This window comes from Oxyura jamaicensis, chromosome 1 (genome assembly GCF_011077185.1).
Source record: "Oxyura jamaicensis isolate SHBP4307 breed ruddy duck chromosome 1, BPBGC_Ojam_1.0, whole genome shotgun sequence".
Taxonomy (NCBI): Eukaryota; Metazoa; Chordata; class Aves; order Anseriformes; family Anatidae; genus Oxyura; species Oxyura jamaicensis.
The window spans coordinates 197,706,802-197,728,728 of NC_048893.1; the positions used below are offsets into that span (position 1 = coordinate 197,706,802).

Consider the following 21,927-nt stretch of genomic DNA (forward strand, 5'->3'; position numbering starts at 1 on the left):
AATATTATTTGAAACCACCTTACACAAGTAGAAAATTATAGCTCATTTTACATTATGTGTGTCCTTCATGCCTTCAGCTATTTATCCAGCAGTTGTCATGCTGCTCCTTTGTTCCTGCCCATAGCCATTTTCACTGTAATTATTTTTATTAATCCCTACATTCTGGCTGTCAGTGCATCACCTTTCTGTACTACTGAACCGGCAGAGATGCCAGATTTCAGTACAGCCTGCACTGAGGATGAAAGTGGACAGCATACACAAGACATCCACAAGCATGGCAAGCAGACTTGTGGCCATGACTGCACACTGTTTGACAGTTGTGATTATACAGCAGGCAAAGATAATCCCTTCCTTGCAAGTCAGCACCGTTTGCACAGAAGCACTGACGCCTCTCTCCAAGGGAATGGGCCCTTCAGTCACCTCAGCAGAGAGGGCTTGTGGCTTTTCTGCATGGAGGAAGATTTTGGTCAGAATTTTTAGTGGAAAATAAACAGAAAAAAATGCCTCTTACACTTCTTATCTGCACAAATTTTAAACACTGCAAATTCAATTTTTAAAATAAATCTTAATAAAAAGTTAGTTTTCATTTTAAATATTTTTAATTTAATAAAATGAAAAATATTAATTGAAATTGAAAACACCGTAGTGACACAATCTGGCTGCACAGCCCTGTGTAGGGACCTGTGGAAGTCTGCTCTCACTGTGTTCTTGATGAGAGTCGGGAGAGAGAATGATCCCACAGAGATTAAAATCTCTTCAACGCACAGATGCATGCACATATTCCTGCTGCCCCAAAAAGCACTCTGAAGGACTAAGGGCTTGGAGGGATGACAGCCAGCTAACACTGAATGGAAGAGAGACTGTGGTAGTAGTGTGGTTGGTGACCCAAATGGAGGTGACGGCCAGATGATTTCAGTACGTTAATTAAGACTACCTAAGCAGGTTTGAAATCTCCATTTCGATTTTTACACACTGCTATCCACGCCATCAGGTTGCATATATAATTTTTAAATTCAGCTAGCACACTGCTACCAACAGTTCTATACAGCTGTTCCAGATCGGTGGGGCGCTGGGATGCCTGGCAGGCTCCCCGTATAGCACTGATTTTTCTGAGCTCACTCTTGATCTAGGGGCACAACACGCTACAGCTTTCCTCTGGGATCCATCTCAATCCTTCAAAACCCACAAAAGTCAGAAATGCAGAAAAGTCCAGAATATGTTAACAAGTCTTGCAGCTGTTTCAGAGATTTTTTTGCTGACTTTGCTCTTGCCTCTACGCCTGTTCAGAAGCAATTTTAAACAACTACAACTCTTCTCCAACTGCTTTTTTATTCTTTCAGGCAGAAAAAAACAAACAAACATTGCAGTAGAAACCACTGGGTTGTAACAGTAAGAAAGGAATCTGTTCTCAGGACACGGGGTTACACTTCTGGTCTCGGAAATAAATGTTTACATTGCCCACCAGAGAGCAGATGATGGGGAAGAGAGATTATGATGCAAGTGTTAACGTACGTGTAACACAGTGAGAGCAGGCTTAAAAACAATCACTCAGTAGGTACAGTAGGTAAAGCACTTTGTTAAATTATATTTCTGTTTGTACAAATTTGTACAAATTTGTAAAAAAAAAAACAAACAAACACAAAAACTGTCTAAAATGCAAATGAAAACAATTCCTTCTTTTCCAATCAGTTTTGCACTTAAATATTTTTCCCATTACAGACTTTTTGCCTGCATATACTCATCCCCAAAGATTCATTCCCTCCAGATGCAGCTGAAAAGAAGGAAACAGCAAGCTAGGGAAATACACTTAGAACCTCATTAGAAATTGTATTTATTCTATATTTCTACATTTATTCATATTAATTTATTCAAATTTGGAATAAATTTCCCAGAGAGCACAGACAAGCAATGGCCTCATTGCACAACAGGAATTCTTAAGAATATTTCAAAATTTATCTTGAAAAGAGAAGGCAGTACTCCTAATTATTCACAATAAGCAGATTTTTAAAGCATTAACAAGGAGTCAAGTTCACCAAAAATCATATTAAATCACACTGTTACAATTTTATGCAAGAAACAGAAAATTATTTTGTTTTTGACATCTACTGACACTCCAAGAATTAAAGCAAGCAGTTCAGCTCTTTCAGAAAAAGCCACAATACACCAAGTCTAAACATTTCATGTTAAAAACAGTCAAATGATGCTTTTAAAAATTTGAAAATTACTGACATAAAGCAGATAGAGCTGCGATATGCCACTTAGGAAGAGTATTAATTGCTCATGATTTTATTTTTTGAAATGTCTTTTCTCCTCTCCCATTTCCATGCAATGTTTGCATATGCCTACACTGGAGCTGCATATGTACACTGATTTCATGTTCACACAGGAAGTTTCTGCACATTTTTGGTGCACCCACAAGTACAAACAGTCCTCAGATCCAGAGTCACCCAAAATCAGAATTTTAGATTAGGGTAGCCATCATCTGGCTGCCTGCTTCTGTGAAAGCATCATTTACATCTTGCAGGGAACAATGTTAAACTCAGTGTAAGTGACTGTGCTGTGTTGAATGTCATATGAATGGCTGTTAAAGACTATCCTCTCTCTTTTTCTCATTCTATTTGTTTCTGCATTAGCAGCATGTTTCTTGACAGGGGTTTGGGCAGGGGGGTGCTTTATTCCATCCTCACCACTATCCTATAATTCAGTGGAAAAATCAGCTGGAAAAATCTGATCAAAGATGAAGCAGTGAGCTGTCCTAATTGGCAGCAGAAAGCCAGGAGAGGGGTTGCAGCATGCATTTTTAAGATTGTAATATGCTGACCAAGAGTCGCACTACTGCCGAAAGAGGTAACTCTGCTCTCCTCCCTGTCTTTGGCCACACTTCCCCACTGCATGCTGTGAAAATTTTCTAGCCAGATAGATTAGCAGATGAGGTGCATATTCATCAACACCTACAGAGGCGGCAGCAGGGGCTGGCAGCAGAGGGTAGTGTTGGCCCCCAAGTCCTTTTTCTTGGCAGCACAGCTTTCCACAGGGCGCATTAGGAAAGTTGTGACTGCTTTGGAGTGCAGGCAAATTGAACCTGGGGGATGTGCTACGAAGGAAAGATGCAGGAACAGAAGATGGAGACAGAAGGACAGAAACAGCTGTTTAGACTAGCAGAGCACAGAGAAAATTTCAGTGAAAATATGCCATTAGAGCCTGAGGCCTATTGGGAGGAAAGGGAACAATAAAACTGCTCTCCTTAGCTTGAGAGAGAGCAAGAGAAGTTAGCAATCACAGGTTTATAATGCTCCTGAGAACTAAGACAGATCTGATATCATTATAAGTGAAGAAAAAGGTGAAGTAGGGATGCTTATTCAATATTTCTCCCATTTTTGCTCTGGCAGATATACTGGTACATGAACCTTTCCTGACTAGAGAATGAAGCATAAAACCTTTAACTCATCCTTTAAAGAGAAGCACTAGGCTCAAGAAAGCTGGATTTAATAACCTTTGGATGCCCTGATAAAATGGCATTTAATTCAGGGAGTATCTGTGCATGTTGGAAAGCAGTGGGAAACCTTGGTTTTACCTTACACAAGTTTTTAATATAATTAGACTCATTACCATAAATATGTTTTTGAGTTGTATTTGTTTTAACTGCATCTTCTGTTCAAAATGTTCCTTTCCCTCAAGATGTATCTCATAATCAGCTCTGTAAGGTTTTCAGTTTGAGGCAGAAGTATCTGGAAATGGGATCAGCATGGTGGGGCTGGATCTCACTGGTGTAAAAACTAAGAGAAGTTTCTTATCCCTGACCTTCTCCTCTCTCAACCTATACAATTTATATGAAATCTAGAAGGTATTTTTCACCTTCCAGTTCTGCTTGATTATTAAATTTCACTTGACTCTATCATTTATTTATTTATTTATTAATGCAAGTCATTTCCAGGATGTAACTTTTGGACCTAAGAAATAAAAATCGTATCTCATGGATTCTCTGCAGGCAGTTACACAAACCTGTAATGCATTGACAAGATCCAAAAATCTGTTATTGCTTTAACAATACATATTCACTTGGGATCAAACTGTGAAATAAAGTTCACTTTCTACGCACAATGAATACCAGTTATTTCAACCAAATCTGTGCTGACAGTCAATCACAGTTGGGCTGTCATTAACAAATAGTACCTACATCATTTCTGGCTTAGTTTACTGCAATTACTGACAGCAGCATGAATTATTTCACCTCCTAATAATGCTAAATGAAAAGCACTTGATCCTGTAGGTGTGGAAACTAAGATATGTTTTTAAGTAGTCATGTTTTAAAGTAGTCATTATTATTATTATTATTATTATTATTTTAAAATCACGGTACTATGTAAAGCTGTGTTTTTCTTGCCATGAAATAATTATTCTAATTCACACACGCACACACACAAAAAGAAAATATTTGCTGTGTGTAACATTATATATTAATACATATAATAATAATATATCCGAGTACAGCTAGGTCACTATTTTCTAAGTTGGATGGCTGTTCTAGCCAAATATTTAATAAGTTTTCACCAATTAAATGGAGAAAGAATAAGCATTCTGTCAGGTTGGGATTTGTTTAACAACCATAAATGTCAGGGAGAGACTCATCAGTTTCTTTTGTTCATCCTCCATTCAGAGAGGGGAATTTAGCATTTATCTTCTTATCCCTGTTGCAAAGCTGAACATAAATACTTTCTTGAAAAGCTTTCTGCCAATTATATTGAAGCTTGAAAATACAAAATGAAATCAAAGTTCATCTTGTAGCCTCTTATCTATTTGCAATCAACCCATAAATAAGCCATCATCCATTCAGTTCCTTCCTCTTTAAAAATACAGAGAAATCAAGACACAAATTCACAAGTCTTTTTTTTTTTTTTTTTTTAATGTAAGGCAATTTACAGAGCCCTGCTGTTAAACATTTACAATTACATAGATGATGCAGAAAAAGAAAAGACATAGTGCTTAGTGAACTATACTAATAAGGTGAAGACATGCTGAAAACAGATTCATAAGTCATTGGTCTTTGCTTTGACAATTCTTTTCTCTCTGAAACTATACTTTGGTCCCTTAGTTCTGTTTATCAATGATATTTTCTTGCAGCACACTTAAGAAAGTGAAACAAAAATGGTTTATTTGCCAGTGAGAAGCATCCTCTATTCTCATAGAGTAAAATCAGACACTCATGCCTCCTCAGAAATTATGTTAAATGTTTGCTGAGGGAGTTATACTCTTATACGTAAATAGAAACTAAACATGAACCCATATTTGAAATCTGTATTCAGAAGTTTCCAGACAGGTCCCTGAGCACATAAGATTTTCTAAGAGCTTGTGCTTAACAGTGTGGAGGCTCAAACTATAATACTTTAATGTGATCATTTCAGGCTGGGTTACACTACAGATTTTCTCTGAATAAGGGTTTTCCTGACACTTTTTATCAGAGAACTTCATTAGATACATTAAAACACAAGACCCTGCTATTAGTCCCCTGAGGGGTTCTATCACAGGGTGTTAACATGGCCTTTGCATCAGCTGTTTCAATTAATATCAGTGGCTAAATCTCCCTGCAATGCCAGAGGTAGGGTGTAGGTGTCATTGTCCAGGAATGGCATACACAGTTGCCCTGATGAAAAGTGAAACCCTGGGGAAAAGAAGGAATGCTCTGATGTGTTGATTTATTCCTAGACCACTTCTTGGCCACCCCTTGGACATTTTAGGCAGTTCTTTGGATGAAAAGACTCATCCTAGTGAGACCCACAGATGCATAACCCAGAGTCTAAAAGATTGATTTTAGATGTAAAGAAACGCAGCTTTGCTTACAGATGGAGAAAAGCATTTTATCTGCAGTCAAGACTTAGCATTAAAAGCTTTAGTACAGTCCAAAGCAAAGGAGTCCTGGCCAGCCTCCAAATACTGAAGCCTGCTGTGAGAACAGCCTTTAACAAAGAAACGGCTGTATACCTGACTGAGGTGTTTGTAAGAGCAACAGAAAAGTTGAAAAGCAGAGAAACCCTAGCCTGATGTGAGTGAAAAAAATTGAGGCTGAGAATGCAGTTTACCTGTTGCAGTATTCGTTAATAGTTTCACATGTGAAGAAGTTTATTTTCTAAAATTGTTTTATTGCTCCTAGCCACAAGTAAAAAAAGAAAGAGGGAAATCAAAAACACTAAATTACAGTTGACAACTGGCACACGAATTGTGTGTGTTTTTTGCCTGGAAGACACCCTCTTTATTTCTGCAGGTATGGGACTTTAATAGCCCTATGCCTACTGTTTATCTTCATACTGCAGAGAAAGGAGAAAATTTTGTTATGATCACAGAGTCTTGGGGCTGGAAGAGACTCAACAGATTGTTTATTCTATCTCCTTGGCCCAAGGCAGAACCAACAATACTTGCACCGTGTCTAACAAATGGCTGTTCAGCACACCTGGATATTTCTACTGCTAGGGACTTGGCGACCCGCCTGGTAACCTATCATATCACAATCCTCATCCTAAAATACAATCAGTCTTGCTTATCATAATTTGTCTACTAAGCTTTGTTCCGCACTCTCCCTAGGGGGCACACAGAGCAAACTCACTCTTCAAAGATGTGCTACAAAGCCAAAAGATTGCTATCAGGGGCCCATAAGCCCCTTCTAAGTCCTTGGTATTTCACATAAATGACTTTAGATCACTCGTTCTTTCCTTGTAGGACAGGCTTTCAGAATCTCTGATCATTTTTACTGCTTTCCCCTGGAGTCCTTCCAGCTGGTCCACACCTTTCTTGAAGTGGAAAGCTCAAAGGCTGAGCTCTCCAGCTCAGTCTTTACCTGTAAAGGATGAAAGAATTTCTCACGTCTTATAAACCATACCTCAATTTATAAATCCCAGTATAGTGTTTGAATGTTTTATCACAGCATGATGTGTAAGAGACAAGATGCTACAGCTAACAAAGTCTTACATCCTTTTCTACATTATTCTTGTCCTGAGAGTTTTCTGTTAAGCACTGTTTATTATATTATTTATTTCTGCTGAAAATACCATGCATTTGTCCTTGTTGCTACACCTTGGTTTCTTTGTTTGTTTGTTTGTTTGTCTGTTTTCCTGACCACTTTCAGTGTTAAACCCTCTCAACACAACCCTCTGAGAAAAACGTGAAAGAGTTGCAAAAGAGGAGTATGACATACACTTTTTCTAGGTGCTTGAGAAAAGATTTACTACTTCCTCTGGCATTCCAAGATTCTGAAAGCAAACTGATGGCTTCATATATCCATCACTTTCCTTGTTCACCTCAGTGAAATTATGTTTTCTGCTTGCTCTTCCCAGTTTTTCCCTTTGCCTTCTCAGCACAAGTGTTTAAAAACAACCCCTGTTAGCACTGCCACATCTTAGTGTTCTGGGATCAAGATCTTCAGGGCCTGCAAAGTGTTAAAATATCTAACATCTTTATGTGCTGCCTGGCCTTCTGCTTCTTCATTTGAGGTTGAGGTCTTGCCCCTCTGTCACTGGTTTTAATCATGACAGCAATCTTATCACAGATGACCTTTTTGTGAAAATTGATACCAGCAAAATAGCAGGCACTTTTAATATTTTTCCTCACAAGCACCTGTCATCTCAGCATTCTCTCTAACTACAAAGCACATCTCAAAATTACAATCATTTACACCACATTACAAAAAGTATGTGATTTGATATTATAGAATTTATCATTATTAGTTTGAAATAACTTTCAGAAATTTTGGCTATAGCATTTGACAATTATTAGAATTTAGAAACAATGCACATCCTACCTACAGACTATTGGTAAGATTCACAACTACCCTACAACTTACACTGAATTCATTTTTTGATTATAGTACAGGAAACATAAACATGCCTACACTAAACTTTACTAAATTATTTACTGTAACTTTATGCTTCCTTATTTCACTTTTCTCTATTGGAGTGGCTAATACGCCATTCTATTCTTTTCATGAGACATCCTAAACACTGTTTTGCATAACAAATAAAACATCCTTATTTGCAAATATTCCAAAATAAAAACTTCAAGCATGCCCTGAAGATATTGTTCTTTTAGTTTACGCAACATATCTTTTATCATATCCCAAAGACTCATTTTTGTCATTATGCCCTATTTTACATTCTCTTCAGCTCTAAGATCTTGCTTTACAACTGTTTCTTCCTATCAAAGGAAACAATCAGACAAAATTATTTCTAAAGAATCCATGAGCAGGCTTCTTATTTGTTCATAGAAATCACTACTGAAAATTCAGAAGCCAACATCACAGGTACTGAACCTGGGTTCATGCTCTTGGAATACTTTGGATATGCGTTTCTTGTTCCACTGTAAGTTGTCTCCACATATATATTTTGCTATTGTAAGCTCTCAGTTGTGCATTTGTCTTAGAAAGTAGAAACTAAAGGCAGAAGCATTAAGTAGTCTTCTTGCCTTTCTTGTATAGGGTTAAAGTCAGACAAAAAATTTCTCTGGAAGAGGTCACAGGATTTTTTTTTTTGGTCTTTCAGACACCAGATGTTTTGTATTAAGAAAAACATATCACCCTGTCATTGTACCAAGTGGCAGAAAAGATCTTAAACGAGTCTCTGCAAGCAAAGAAAAAGAAGTGATACTCTCACGAACCTCACGGCTTTAACTGCTCACTTGAAAGAACAGTTGAAGAGCAGCCGTCTGTGTGCCAGTGATCACAAGCCTTTGGCAAAGCAAAACTGAACTTTGCTTCTGCAATAAGCCTGATCTCAGTGTATCTGCAATACAGAAACTTCTGCAAATCAGCTGTCTTTGTACACGTGACTGATGCAACACATGCAGTACCAGAATGTTTTGTGCACTGGAGTCCCAGAGTTTTTTGTCCCATACCTTAGGATGACACAGCTGGAAAGTAGAGTCAACTGCAGAGACCATTTGTTTCACAGCAAAATGCAAAGAATCTTCTTTCATCCAAACTACAAGAAAGACTGCTATTTCTAGGAATACTACTATGATAATTTAAAGAAACCAACCAACCAACCAACCAACCAAACCCTAACTGATGGAGGAAAAGCAGTTTTCCCTATAGTGTTTCAGCTTTAACTTACTATTTTTTTTATTTTTTTTTTTTTTAAAACAATTTGTCCAACAGCTTTGGAAATATATATTTTTTTCCATGTGTTTATATCTCGTTGCTACTTTTTAGCTGTCACCTGGAAAGAAACCAAGTTGCATTCTTCTGTTTTCATTATGGCTGACTATAATTCTAGACAAGCTTCGGAATACTGAAAGCAAAATGAGGGTGACAGACCTGCAGAAAGGACTTGGATATGGTATGGGGAATAGACAGATGAATGACTATTTGCAATTAATCACTCTGGCATCTGGCTTCTGACTAATCCAGCTACTCCCTTCAGAGATGCTTTAATATGCTTCTTTTTTTTTTCTTTTTTCTTTTTTTTTTAGCTGGTGGAAACAAAATAATAATATCTAAAATCCTGAATATTTTTTAATTTTTTTATTTACTATATAAGTCCAATCTGTAAAGCTTGACTCAGCTTTGTCACACTACCACCATCAAAATCTCTGAGGCCTATCTCAGAAGACTTAACATACTGTCTGTCTATGCTTAGAATTCAAAAAAAAAGGGGGGGGGGGGGGGGAAGAAAGAAAAAAAAATGAATAGACACAGCTCCCCAAGTCATAAAAATTTAATTCAGTACAATTTATTCTTCTGAAGGTGCCTTTCATGATACTGCAATAATTTGCTGATTCATGTTGTCTTCCAGACAGCAGATTTCTTGAGAAAGATCTGGACATCTAAAAAACTATCAAGAAGACAGAAGTTGCTATGTAGATAATTAACTGAACAATAAAGGATGAAATCACTGCTCTGTAATTTCACCTGCTTAATTTGCACTTTTAGCCTTATATTCAAGAAAGGAGGAAGCTCTGCAAAGAAGTAGCCATAAGGATTCTCAGACTCCTCAGCTGCAAGTGACAGATGTCATGTCAATAAACATATTCTACAAAGGGTGCTAAGGCCTTAATGTATCTTCTGTTGCATCAGGATGTCACTTCAGGCTCAGGGCAATTGCTGTCATATAATTGTTTATATTTAAGTGCTGAAAGATCAAGCATAATCATTCCCTTAAAGTCACATGAGGAATTTAAAACAAAGAACATACAGGTGGTGAAAAAAGGCCAAGAAAACTGCCACTCTTTAAACAATTCTCACTCCTCCACTAAGAAAATAGAGAAAAAATACTGGCCTTCTGTCTACAGAAGGACTTCTTTCCACACCCAGCCCAGTAGTTTAGCAAATGACGCCATTATCCTTCCTCATCTTTTGATTTACTGTGTATCTGGAAATACTGATGAGATAATTAACATTCTGCTGTACTGTCTGATGCATCTCCTCCCTTTCTCTTGATGGCCTGATGAAAACAGTGATGGCAAACATAATGAAAGGGATCTTCTCTAACTCCCTTTTAACTCTTACACAGCATTCTAGAGTGGAGAGGGAAATGATGAAAATATTCCCTGACCCAGAAATTCTTAGTCTACGGGAAAAAATGACTACAGAGATTGCAAAATTATGAGACCTGCTCTAATTACATTACATTTGGTAAATAAAAAAAAAAAAAAAAGAAAGGAAAGGAGAAGAGGTTGGGAAATATTAATTAGGAATTTGTGTAGCACTTGCCATAGACAAAAATAAACACACAAAGTGTTTAGTGGTGGAGAAAAGTACTAAAATAACAGAGAAAAATGCAGTGGCACCAAAAAACATCCCAAAGCTCAGATGCCAAAGTTTCCCAGAGACAAACGATTTTGCCACAGACAAAAAGATTTTGTGAAGAATTTTCTAGCAGCACCCCAGTATGTTCCTAGCGATCAGTGTGCAGCTGGGAAGGCCATTTAGTAAGGAACTCACTTTGAAGTACTTCCACAAGTACAGGATACATTGAACAAAACTTGTTTTTCAGATGGTCTGCTCTACCTTCACACAGAAGAAAGCCATACAAGCAAACCCTGAGATGCATCCGTAACTATGTTGATGATCAGAGAGTTGAGCACAGAAATTAAGTGCACCGTTCCTCTGTATGGGCAAAGACAAGAAAGCAATATTCTCCTTCCCTCAACTTTCCTGCTTGAGGTTACAGAGTTAAAATGGTGTCAAGAGCTGTGTTCAGGGCAGTCTCATAACTCCTGCTAACTCCTCTTGATTCTCAACAAAGGCCATAAAAGTAACTTTGACTGCAACAAAAGGGTTAACAAGATGTCAGAGAAAATGAGGTCAGGTATAGCAGGTATTACGTGCTGTATATAGTCAGAGCTGATGAAACTATCAAGGCAACTGATAGTTTTCTATCAGTTCAGAAATTCCTGAAATTTCTATCTATTCAGAAATTCCTACCTAACTCAGAAAGTACAGAAGATTTTGTCAGTTGAAATGTCAATCGGCACTTAGCCCCAAACATGGATGAATTTGGTCTGATGTGACAACTGATACAACCTTTTTTCTGCAATTTAATTGCAGTTTTACCAACCAACACAAAAGATATACTTTTTTTTTTAATTATTTTATTTTATTTTATTTTCCTTCACTGAAGACAAAAAGAAGCTAGCCAAAGCTGCTTTTTCTCCAAACAAAATCTTAAGCTTTTTGGCATCTGAGCCTACCTGCACATCTTTCTTTCCTAGTGCTGCTGTTTTTGCTCTACTGCAGACACAGTTCATTAAGATGAATCGTATTCTGCTGAAGCTGCCTCATCAGTAAGTATTGCTGAAGCAATTTAGTAATGATGTTAATGCGCAGTGCTGGATTTTTATAGCCATCTCAATTGGCTATTAAAATACAGCACTGCACTTTGAAATTGCTGCTGCACCACTTCAGAAATTGTTAGCATGATGGTGTTGCAGAAAGTACTGTTCATTTCAGTAGAAACTTCACTCGTTATGAATGATTTTTGGAAACTGATACTTAAAATCTACTATGAGATGGGGTGTGCATGTTGCATATTAACCCAAAAGTCTTAGAACTACTTGGAGAGTTTTTAAGAATTGAATGGTTTTGAGGGAAAAACAAGACAAACAAAATATGTATATATAAAACTGCTGCATAGTCTTCCAAGTCATTTTGCTCACTCCTTTATTGAAAATGGAAAATGAAAGGAAAACACACAAAAAAAGGAAGTCACAATTATGACAATATAAGATTCCAAACAAGTGACACCCTAGGATACCTCTAGATTTTAAATGGTGAGCCAACCCACCACATGGGTGGCATTTAAATTCTATTTCCTTGCTGATGGAGAAAGCCATTACTTTGTCAATTAACTACTTAGCTCCAAAGACAGTTGAATTTGGTCTGGCATGACAACAGTTTGATACCACCATCTTCTGCCATTTAACTGCAATTCTAACAAACAACACATCAGATTTACTTTCTTTTTCCACTGAAGACAAAAAGAAGCTAGCCAAAGCCTAAAAAACTAGAACACAAGTGCCACTCTAATGACTATTATTATGTGAAATTACACTAAATAAACACTACTTTTCTTCTTTTCTTCAGGAATGAAGGAGCCACTCCACACTGAATGGTTTTTAAAAAGTATTTCATATGTGGTAATTTATACAAGTGAGATAGCAAGTCTGTAGTGACCAAAGGCACATAAATATTTTATCTGTGCCATAAAGCAGAATATGATAATAGCAGCTATATGCAGATATCATCACTTAAATTAAAGAATGAGGTCCTGAGTCTGAGGAATACAAAGGTGAAGATATAACCTGCCATTTTTTCTCCATCAGGCATTGGCACCATTAATATATCAAAGTATTTTTTGAAAACAGCAAAAGCTTTTATGGCATTATCACAAAGCTTTCTAATTTTATGAGTTTCAAGAGAATACCATATTAATGTGATAAACTATGCAGATACACACATATTCTTATATGAGACAATCCTAGCCTGCAGGGAAACTGTCTTTTAGAGATGTTAGCTTATAAATGATGATTTTGAATTACTTTCTTAAAATTGGAAAATTATATATTAGTGCCTGATGGAGTACTTTCTGCTGATTGGATGAAATGCAGGTCCCTTCAAGCAAAGACATTTCACAAAAAAATGGTATTTTACTTTAGTTGTAGTGTCTTTTCTATTCATACCTGTGGTAAGTGATAGTGCATTACAGTAATGTGAATTGAAGCACATAAATTAAAGTTGAGAATCTAAGTAGTTTGTTAAATCTAGGCTTGGGAATATTTGCCTGCTTTCACATTTTTCTACAGTTCTCTTTTGAAGTTTCTCTATTTTATACTGTTTTAGATCAGGATTCATGAAAAAGCTCACAGCATGGAAGGAAAACATTGAAAAACAGAAGTAAATTCAGAGTTGATGAGATCATAAGACTGAAATTTTTAAAAGACTGTAAGAAAAGGTTTCTGGCTAATGTAAAAAAAAAAAAATTATGAAAACACTTTGGAAATATTAAGACATTTCTTAGCATGAAATTTAAAAAGTTTTGGAAGTTTCAAGCAAATTAACAGAATATTTGCCTAACTTGCCATACAACCCCCCTCTCCCCAAATGCTAAAGATTGCTGGGTAGTATTATTGTCCAGTAAATTAGAAAAAAATAGGCCAGTATAAAAGTAGGAGAGAGTCATACTAATAAAAATATACATATCATCATCAGTCTGTAGGAAGCTTTTGCAAACAGTTGTCAAACAGCAAGACTGGAAAGCTATCAGTGTTTTCTGGAATTGGGAAGGAGATAATTGGGGTTCATTGTTTGCAAAAGCTCCCTCTTTCATTTTAAGATTTGTAACTATTACCTGAAATGACAAGCTAACCTTTGCCTTTGCTTTAGTAGACAAAAATAATAGGTTTTCTCCTTTTCTTATTGGGATCAGAAATTGTAAACATAAAAACGAGCAAACAAAAACACTCTATTCGGCTGCCCTGAATTGAACACTTCTTTTTTAGAAGACAGTCTTAGCAGAAATTTCAGAAATATGCATACTTCTACCAAAATTTCTTGACTATTTCAGTTGTCACTGCAAGCTGGATGCTATCTATATAACAGAGTACAAGCTTTTCCCACAAAGGCCATCAATCCAAACAAAAATACAACTCAACTTCTATGAAACAAGTACGAACTTCTGGAGTAGAGAACATTTCAGTGACAAAAGTAAATCTGCAGTGAAATCATACCTTATACTGATGGTGAAAATCTCTGCATCTTCTCAAATTTTCGTAACTAAGCAATGGGTTAAAAAATATACTACTTAAAGCACACTGATTCTTTTCCTAGTATAGTAGGAAAGCTTCATTACTACGCAGTGACTTTATTCTTTGTCATCAAGAATAAAACAAATAGTTATGTGAAAAGGAAATCTCCCACATGTTGCACAGTCGCTTCAGGCCAGCACAGCAAAACAATGAAATGGAAACTCTGGAACTGGTTATGCCCAATGACTTCATCTAACATTTAGACAAATTTGCATAATTAAAAAAATACATGCATATAAAGCCCTTTGTATTCATCCCATCTTATTTCTGAATATTTTATGGAGATGCCCAATTTAGGAGCTTAATCTTGGCTGACTAAGTCTTCTTCTTTAAGAAATTAAATAAGATAAGGAGGATAGCCATCCACAGAGAGATATAGAACTGGGCTAACAGATGTATTAATTTCTAATTTAGAGCTCCAAAACATATCAATAGCCCAAGTGAGTTAAACAAAAAGTCCCCAAACAGTCTTCATTTGGACAGCAGGAAAGAACAGAAAAATAAGTGCCCCCAAAATATCTTCCATTAGATGCCCAGAGCTGGGTTGGGTGAACCTGATCAAAATGTACCATTGGCTGAATTCACCAGGAATGCAAAAAAAAAAAAGCATTTTTACAAAAACAGAAAAAGAGATGTAGCTGCTTATTGTTTCAGAGCATATCCATGCAAAAGAGAGTGAATAAAACAGAAACTGTAGCCATCTCTGCAAGATTCTGATGCAGTTCAAACACTGAAAGGATAGTTATTATTGAATTATCATAGAGGATGAGAAAAATTAGTCCTATTTCTCTAGAATTTTATTCTCAAACCACCACAATTTCCAGATAGCAGAATAAGTTATCCTTTATATTGTTCTTTATTATTATTATTATTATTATTATTATTATTATTAGTGTTTTAAGTCTGCCATTTTTCTTCACAAGTTCCATGGTTAGTCAGTTCTGCCTCACATATTCCTAGCTTTATTTTTCCAGCTGTTACATTTCCTAGAGAACTGAGATCAGAAGCTTATTAAGAAACAGAAACAGTGTTTTCTGATTTTTTTTTTTCTCTCTCTCTCTCTCTCTTTTTTTTTTTTTTTTCCTGGTATATAACAGAGCTTAAGATATCAGTTAGGTATTGGTAAAATCATATAACCACAAAGGGACCCACGAAGATCATCAAGTACAGCTCCTGGCTCCACACAGGACAACCCAAAAATCAGACCCTGTGTCCGAGAGCATTGTCCAAACACTCATTGGACTCCAGCAGCTCAGTGCCATGACCACTGCCCTGGGGAGCCTGTCCCAGTGCTCGACCATCCTCTCAGTGCAGAATCTTTTCCTAACACCCATCCTGACCCTCTCCTGTCCCTGCTCCATGCCATTCCCTCAGGTCCTGTTGCCGTCCCCAGAGAGCAGAGCTCAGCACCTGCCCCTCTGCTCCCCTCATGAGGGAGCTGCAGGCCACCATGAGGCCTCCCCTCAGTGTACTCTGCTCTGGGATGAACAAACCAAGGGACCTCAGCCATCCCCCAAACATCTTCCCCTCTAGACTTCACCATCTTCATAACCCTTCTTCAGATGCTCTCTGATAGTTGTGTGTCCTTCTTGTACTCTGGTGCCCAAAACTGCATACTGTACTCAAGGTGAGGCCTGAAGTTTGTAATTCACTGGTCATATACAGTACAAAGTTTTTTTGTAGGCTCTTAGAGAAATCTAATACAGAAGTTATAATAAACATCAAAAATCAACTTTAAATTCCTTTGTTTTGAATGTCTGCCCATTTGTTCCCCAGAAACAAAAGCTGCAGTGTATGTAATCCATTCTCATTACTGTTAGCCTTATTATGTTTCAATACAGAACAAGAAAAACATATTACTTAAGGATGGGGTTTTCAGTAGTGTCTAAATTCCATTGATTTTCAATAGGCAAGATCCCTTGCATATCCTTCCTCTGTCACAAAACTCAGCTACTGCAAAGATACTGGCTGCTATAACCTGCAGAGAGTCCTGAGAGTGTCTGAAGTAAAACACCTACTGTTTATTAAATACTAAGCAAAGCCATAACAGTGAATCACTGAAATTGTATGTCTGACTGAAGAGACATAAAGGAGGCATAGAAAAGACAATCTCCCGAGCACACAAAAGACAGAAAGATCCTGCAATGATCCGAGTTAGCAATTAAGTTCCAGACACTAACTATAGACATCAGCCAATATTATCAATCAGGTGTGGCAAACTGATGAATGCACAACTTTAAATATCTACATAGCTGCAGTTCTGTTTGAAACCTTGGTTCTCTGTTGTGAAACTCATTTGTGTCTTCATTTATCTCTTTTCCAAAAAAAACTAGTGAAAGAGTTACATTGACTTTTATTACACATGATGCTTGGACAGCTTTTGTAAAGCAGCAGGAGCAATTGCACTCGGACCTCAATCTGAAAGGGCCCAAGTGCTTTACCACTTGCCAGCATATGGCCTTTCCCTTGCCATATGCCCAAAGCCATTGCTACAAAATGCATATATAATTTCTAATGTTCAAAACGGATTTGCAAAATTAACCTTTTGTCTTTCATATGCTGGTTGTTGGCTAGAAAAACAAAAAAAAATATTAAAAACTAAAATATATTAAAAAATATCCAACATTTATGAACTCGTAGCTTTTAATGCCCTTGTCCTGAATACCTCAGATGAAATTAAAAGAATATTTGTATGAAAAGCCTTTCAAATTTCCTTCTTTATCACCTTCAAGTGCTGAAAGATATGAGCTACTACACATAACTAGAAAAGCTAGTGATCCGCAACTTTAAGTTTTTACTGGGGAGCTAAGAGTTGCTTTCATGTGGTAAATTCTCAGTGCAGTGAAGGATGAACTCAGTAATTTACTGACAGAAGCAGACAGAAAAAGAAGCATCTGAAAAGATCTGCTGCTTCAAATTTAGTGCAAAACAGTTGCCTTGTCTGAAAACACATTCACCTTTCTTACTTTGTGAATAAGCTTATGAGTAGGGAGGCAGGAGCTGGTGCATGGACTACCATGCAAAAAGTTTTTTTTTTTTTTTTTTTTTTTTCAACCAAGTTTCCAGGGAACGTATTTTTATAATATTGAAGTGAAAACTTAAAACAGATATTTGGCTTAGCAATAAAATTCAGTATTTATAGCACATAACCATAGTAAACTTCTTATTCATAAACATATGGCTACAAAATTGATGTTTGTAGCACTAAGCAGCAAAGCTTCTTTAGCTTATCATAAAAAGCATTTTTTTTTTGTTTTGTATCCTCTCTATTTTGTGGTAAATATAAAAATAAGTACAAAAATAAGTACTTGCAGGCACACAATCAAAGCAAACATCTTGCAAGAAAGTTATTAATAAATGATTGCCTTTCCTGTCCATTTCCACAATGCTGCTATAATTTGGTCATGGTAAATAACTTTTCTGTTTCATCATGATCTGAAAGGATATGTTAATTTTAGTTTAGTTAGTCTTAGGTTACTCAAAATGACTGTCATATCATACACGTAGTTTAATTCCAAAGCTTTAAAACCACTGCTGCCTGCACTAATATTCTGATTTCATGCACGTAGAAAGTCTCAACAAATATGCTTTTCTGTTAGAAGGACAGTTTAGCATTGTAATTGACCACAAGAATCCAGACTTTGAGGGTTTAGCTTAAGATGTATGTTTAAATCTACCATGCTGTTTGCCAAGAGTAGAGGATGATATTTTAGGTCTCACAGAGAACCGTTATATACATAGAAGAGGTATAGTATAAAGGATATTGAAAACAGTGCACTGTCTCTGCTTACTATGAATTATTCTCAACAATTCTAAGTGTATTAAAAATAAAAAATATGACTGGCATCAAAAACTACTTAGAAGTATACTGTAATATTCATATGAGATGAAATATAAAGGAAAGCACTAAAAAAAAAACCTACAGATTATTCAGTCCAGATGAAACAGGCAGAATAATCTCATATGCATGAAATATATTGAACATGTGATTTCATTCATTTCATGTATATGCTATTAATTAAAGACTTGCTTAAGAAACAATTATTTGAAGGCAAAAATCTACTGTCTGTTCGTTCTATTCTCATACACTTTGGAAAAAAAAATATATATATATGTATTTGTCCAGAAATTAGATATAAAAGAAAAATAATGATCTAACAGCTAATAGCAGTAAGGAAATTTCAGGCAGGAAAAATGATATTAAAAATTTCAATATTTGTTATAATATTAATTTAACAAAATTAAATTTGTTAAAAAATAACTTCTGTAAATAATTATAAAAAAGCATAAAAGGAAAGGTGAAAAGAAAATATTAAATTTTGCTCCAACAAATATTACTCAGCTTCCTGTGAGACGTTTTACAAATTGTAATGATGCTACTAAAAAATTGTGTGTGGTTTTGTTGTTTGGTTTGTTGTGGGTTTTATTTGTTTGTTTGTTTCTGTAGGCTGAAGGTTCTATTAAAAGTGATAAAGGTGATTTAGACTAGGGAAGGCCTTCTCCTCAGCTTCCATGGAGTTTTGTTGAAGGAAAAAATAATTTTTTCCTATGTATCTAGGTAAATTTTCTATTAAAAGTGATAAAGGTGATTTAGACTAGGGAAGGCCTTCTCCTAGGCTTTCATGGAGTTTTGTTGAAGGAAAAAATAATTTTTTTCTACGTATCTAGGTAAATTAGTAGTTCTTGTTCCAGAGATAACTCCAGGAGAAACCATCAACATGAAAACAGAAATAAGAGTTTGGATACCCATGAAATGTCCTTAACAAAGGGAGAATTCAGAATCTCTGCATCCAACATCAAAGGTCCAACACAAAGGAACTTTAGAAGAAATGTATCAGCTGTCAATAAAAGCATACTATTTCTGTGTCTTGCATTTATTCTGAAGGTAAGGTATTCTGTATCTCTACAGCAAACATGAAATGAAACAAATCACAGCTTGAATTCTTTATATTCCAGGAAAAGACATGCAACAATTAATTCAAGTTCTATTAATCTAAATTCACTGTATTTCAGTATTTGACAGGTCAACCGGTTAACCAATTGACAAAGTCGGGTCCTATTTGAGCTAAGAGAGAGGTCAAACATCAAGGTTAAAGTGGATGTCTTTTTATGTTCATATTTACCTTTAGGTCCTTTGAACAACTTGATCTCTACCACGGTCTCCAGAATAGGTCTCCTTCGACGAACATACAATCGGACTATGGAGCCAGCCTCTTTTAGGGCCTCCACAGCTTTGCTGTGTGAGACTTCTGACACATCCACCTCATTCACTCGCAAGATGCAGTCATTGACCCTACAAGAAAAACAAAGAATAACAGATACTAAATGCTTCAGCTGTTTTTTTGGACTGAGCAAGGTTTTGTCAGTAGTGTTATAAAACAAAAAGCACACCATTGGTAAATTTTACCAGATGACAATCTTCATGCAATATGCTAGATTAGCAACAAGATGGAAACAGAATGCATCTCTCCAAAATACATCCTGGATTCAAACTAAAGTCTACCTACTCTCCTACATCATACTCACCTACTCACCTAGCAGCCTCCATCATAAATTGGGGCTGGATCCACTAGAGTGGAAAAGAATACTAAACATCTTGGTTTTGCAGACTTTATTAAAAGACTTTTTACTAGTATCATATAGTTACAACATTCATGATGCATGCTTCTACTACTACTACCATTGCTCTTAACGAAATAAGTTCATTTAATTTAATACAGAGAGATCAGTATTCATTAAAATACCTTCCTAAATCTTCTTAAATCTCTCCTACTTCTTCAGCAGAGCCAAACATTCTTAAGTTATCAAAATACAAATGCTGTCCTACAAACAGCAATTTAAAAGAGAATATTTCATCCTAAATAATGTGAGTAAATTTCATTGTTTATTTTTTCACCACAAAATGTGTCTCCAAGATCTGCTGTTTGGTAATAACATCTATTTTTTATATAATACTAAAAAAAAATCCCTCATTTTCTTATTTTTGGTTATTTGCTGAGGATTAGCTAATATATTCACCCTCAAAACAACCTAGTGAGGTGGAGTGGTATTTTCCGTATTTTACAGTTGAAAAGCAAATCTACACTTTGACAGCACTAAAACCATCTCCATAGCATCAGGCTAATGTCTTAACTACTGTGCCATCCTTTCTTTGCAAATGAGTGGTAAGTAAGAAAAGCAAATTCCAAGCAACTAGATGAACATAAACTATACTGTTCTTATGTGATGAACATTTACTATGAGATGCCTGTATGTATTTTGGGTACTGAAGAAAAAAAGGCATATATAAATGAATGTGTTCTTTTGCATGTCTGAAAGGACAATCAGCAAAGAAAATATGGAATGCTAAAAATATTCTCATTTTTGCTGTTTCTATACATAAAGATTGACCATGAAATACAACCTTTTACAGCAGAAGAACACTTGAGCTGGATATTGCTCAGGAGTCTTAGCACGTGAAGAGACAATGAATTGTTCACAAAAGATTATCTGAACTCTGAGAACTTAGAATGGATTTTTGTTACATTCAAGCGCTGCTGTTTTTGTTAAAAAACAAAACAAAACAAAACAAACAAACAAAAAAACAACTACTTGAAACCAAAGATTTTTTGTGTCATCAACCTTTTGAAAGAACATTTACTGGGGAGATATTGATAATATCCTTCAACTGACAATTGGCCTGACGTGGAAAGGACAGAAAATTTAAACTCCTGACAAAAAGTGCTGTATTGCAGTTTCCAGTTTCTCTTCAATGACTGGGTTTCCTGCTTTCTGTCAATGTATTCATGTGTAATTGTGTGGTTTGGCTGTCAAATTAATAAGTGGTCTAATATAAATTGCTTTTTTTTTTTTCTATTAAATAAATTAGGAATGCATCCTGCTACTACTTCCTACTCAGATAGTAATTATGTCTAAACTGCTTCTCTGTCTTTCTGTTAATACTGCCATATATCTGATTTTTGTCAAATTTCTGACTCTTATTGTCATAGTTAAAATACAAACTGTATGAACGTTAATGAAGAAAACACAGGATCCTAGCCATTGGATAGTTATGAAGATGATGAAGTGGGAAAAATATATAAAAACACTAAAAAGTTTTACATTTCTTTTGTTTCACATACTCTGTGCACTGCACTGATAAATATTGATACTACTCAATAACACTATATATCTACAAACTCTCATAAAGGTTCTGTTGATGCCTCTGTAAAAGATTTTTAAAAAAAAAAAAAAAAAAGTCTTCCAGAAAAAGTCAACTAAGGACATGCAATTGTAACTTTTTTTGCCAAAATCAGTAAGCCACACACATACTAAATAAAGCAAAAATAAAGCAAAGCCTTTGGAAAAGGACATTTACACTCTGGTAGAAATCCCACCCTAGAGTTACCTATTGCCTTAAAACTATAAGACCATCGTTAATAAAAATTACTCAGATTAATAGTTCTATTGTAGGATGAATGTAAGTAAGATAACACAAAGCTGCTCCGGTGATGGAAGTACTTCACTACAAAGTATTCCGTTTGTATACTAACTTTATCAGTGCAGATGTAACTCTGACACTAATCATCCTATTTAGTTTGCTATGATGAACCCACCTAGTGTGAAATATCCACATATACCCTTCCAAAGCCATAACTCCTT

At 35.9% G+C, this 21,927-nt stretch overlaps 1 protein-coding gene across 25 annotated transcripts in view; it reads right to left on the minus strand.

Moving 5' to 3' along the window:
- DLG2 (discs large MAGUK scaffold protein 2) overlaps positions 1–21,927 on the minus strand; it is a 1,027,745-nt gene that overhangs the window by 312,155 nt on the left and 693,663 nt on the right. For all 25 annotated transcript variants that reach the window (XM_035343430.1, XM_035343450.1, XM_035343455.1 and 22 more), the window contains one exon: positions 19,410–19,579. In XM_035343430.1, the coding sequence (XP_035199321.1) occupies positions 19,410–19,579 (170 nt within the window). The remainder of the gene's footprint in view (positions 1–19,409; positions 19,580–21,927) is intronic.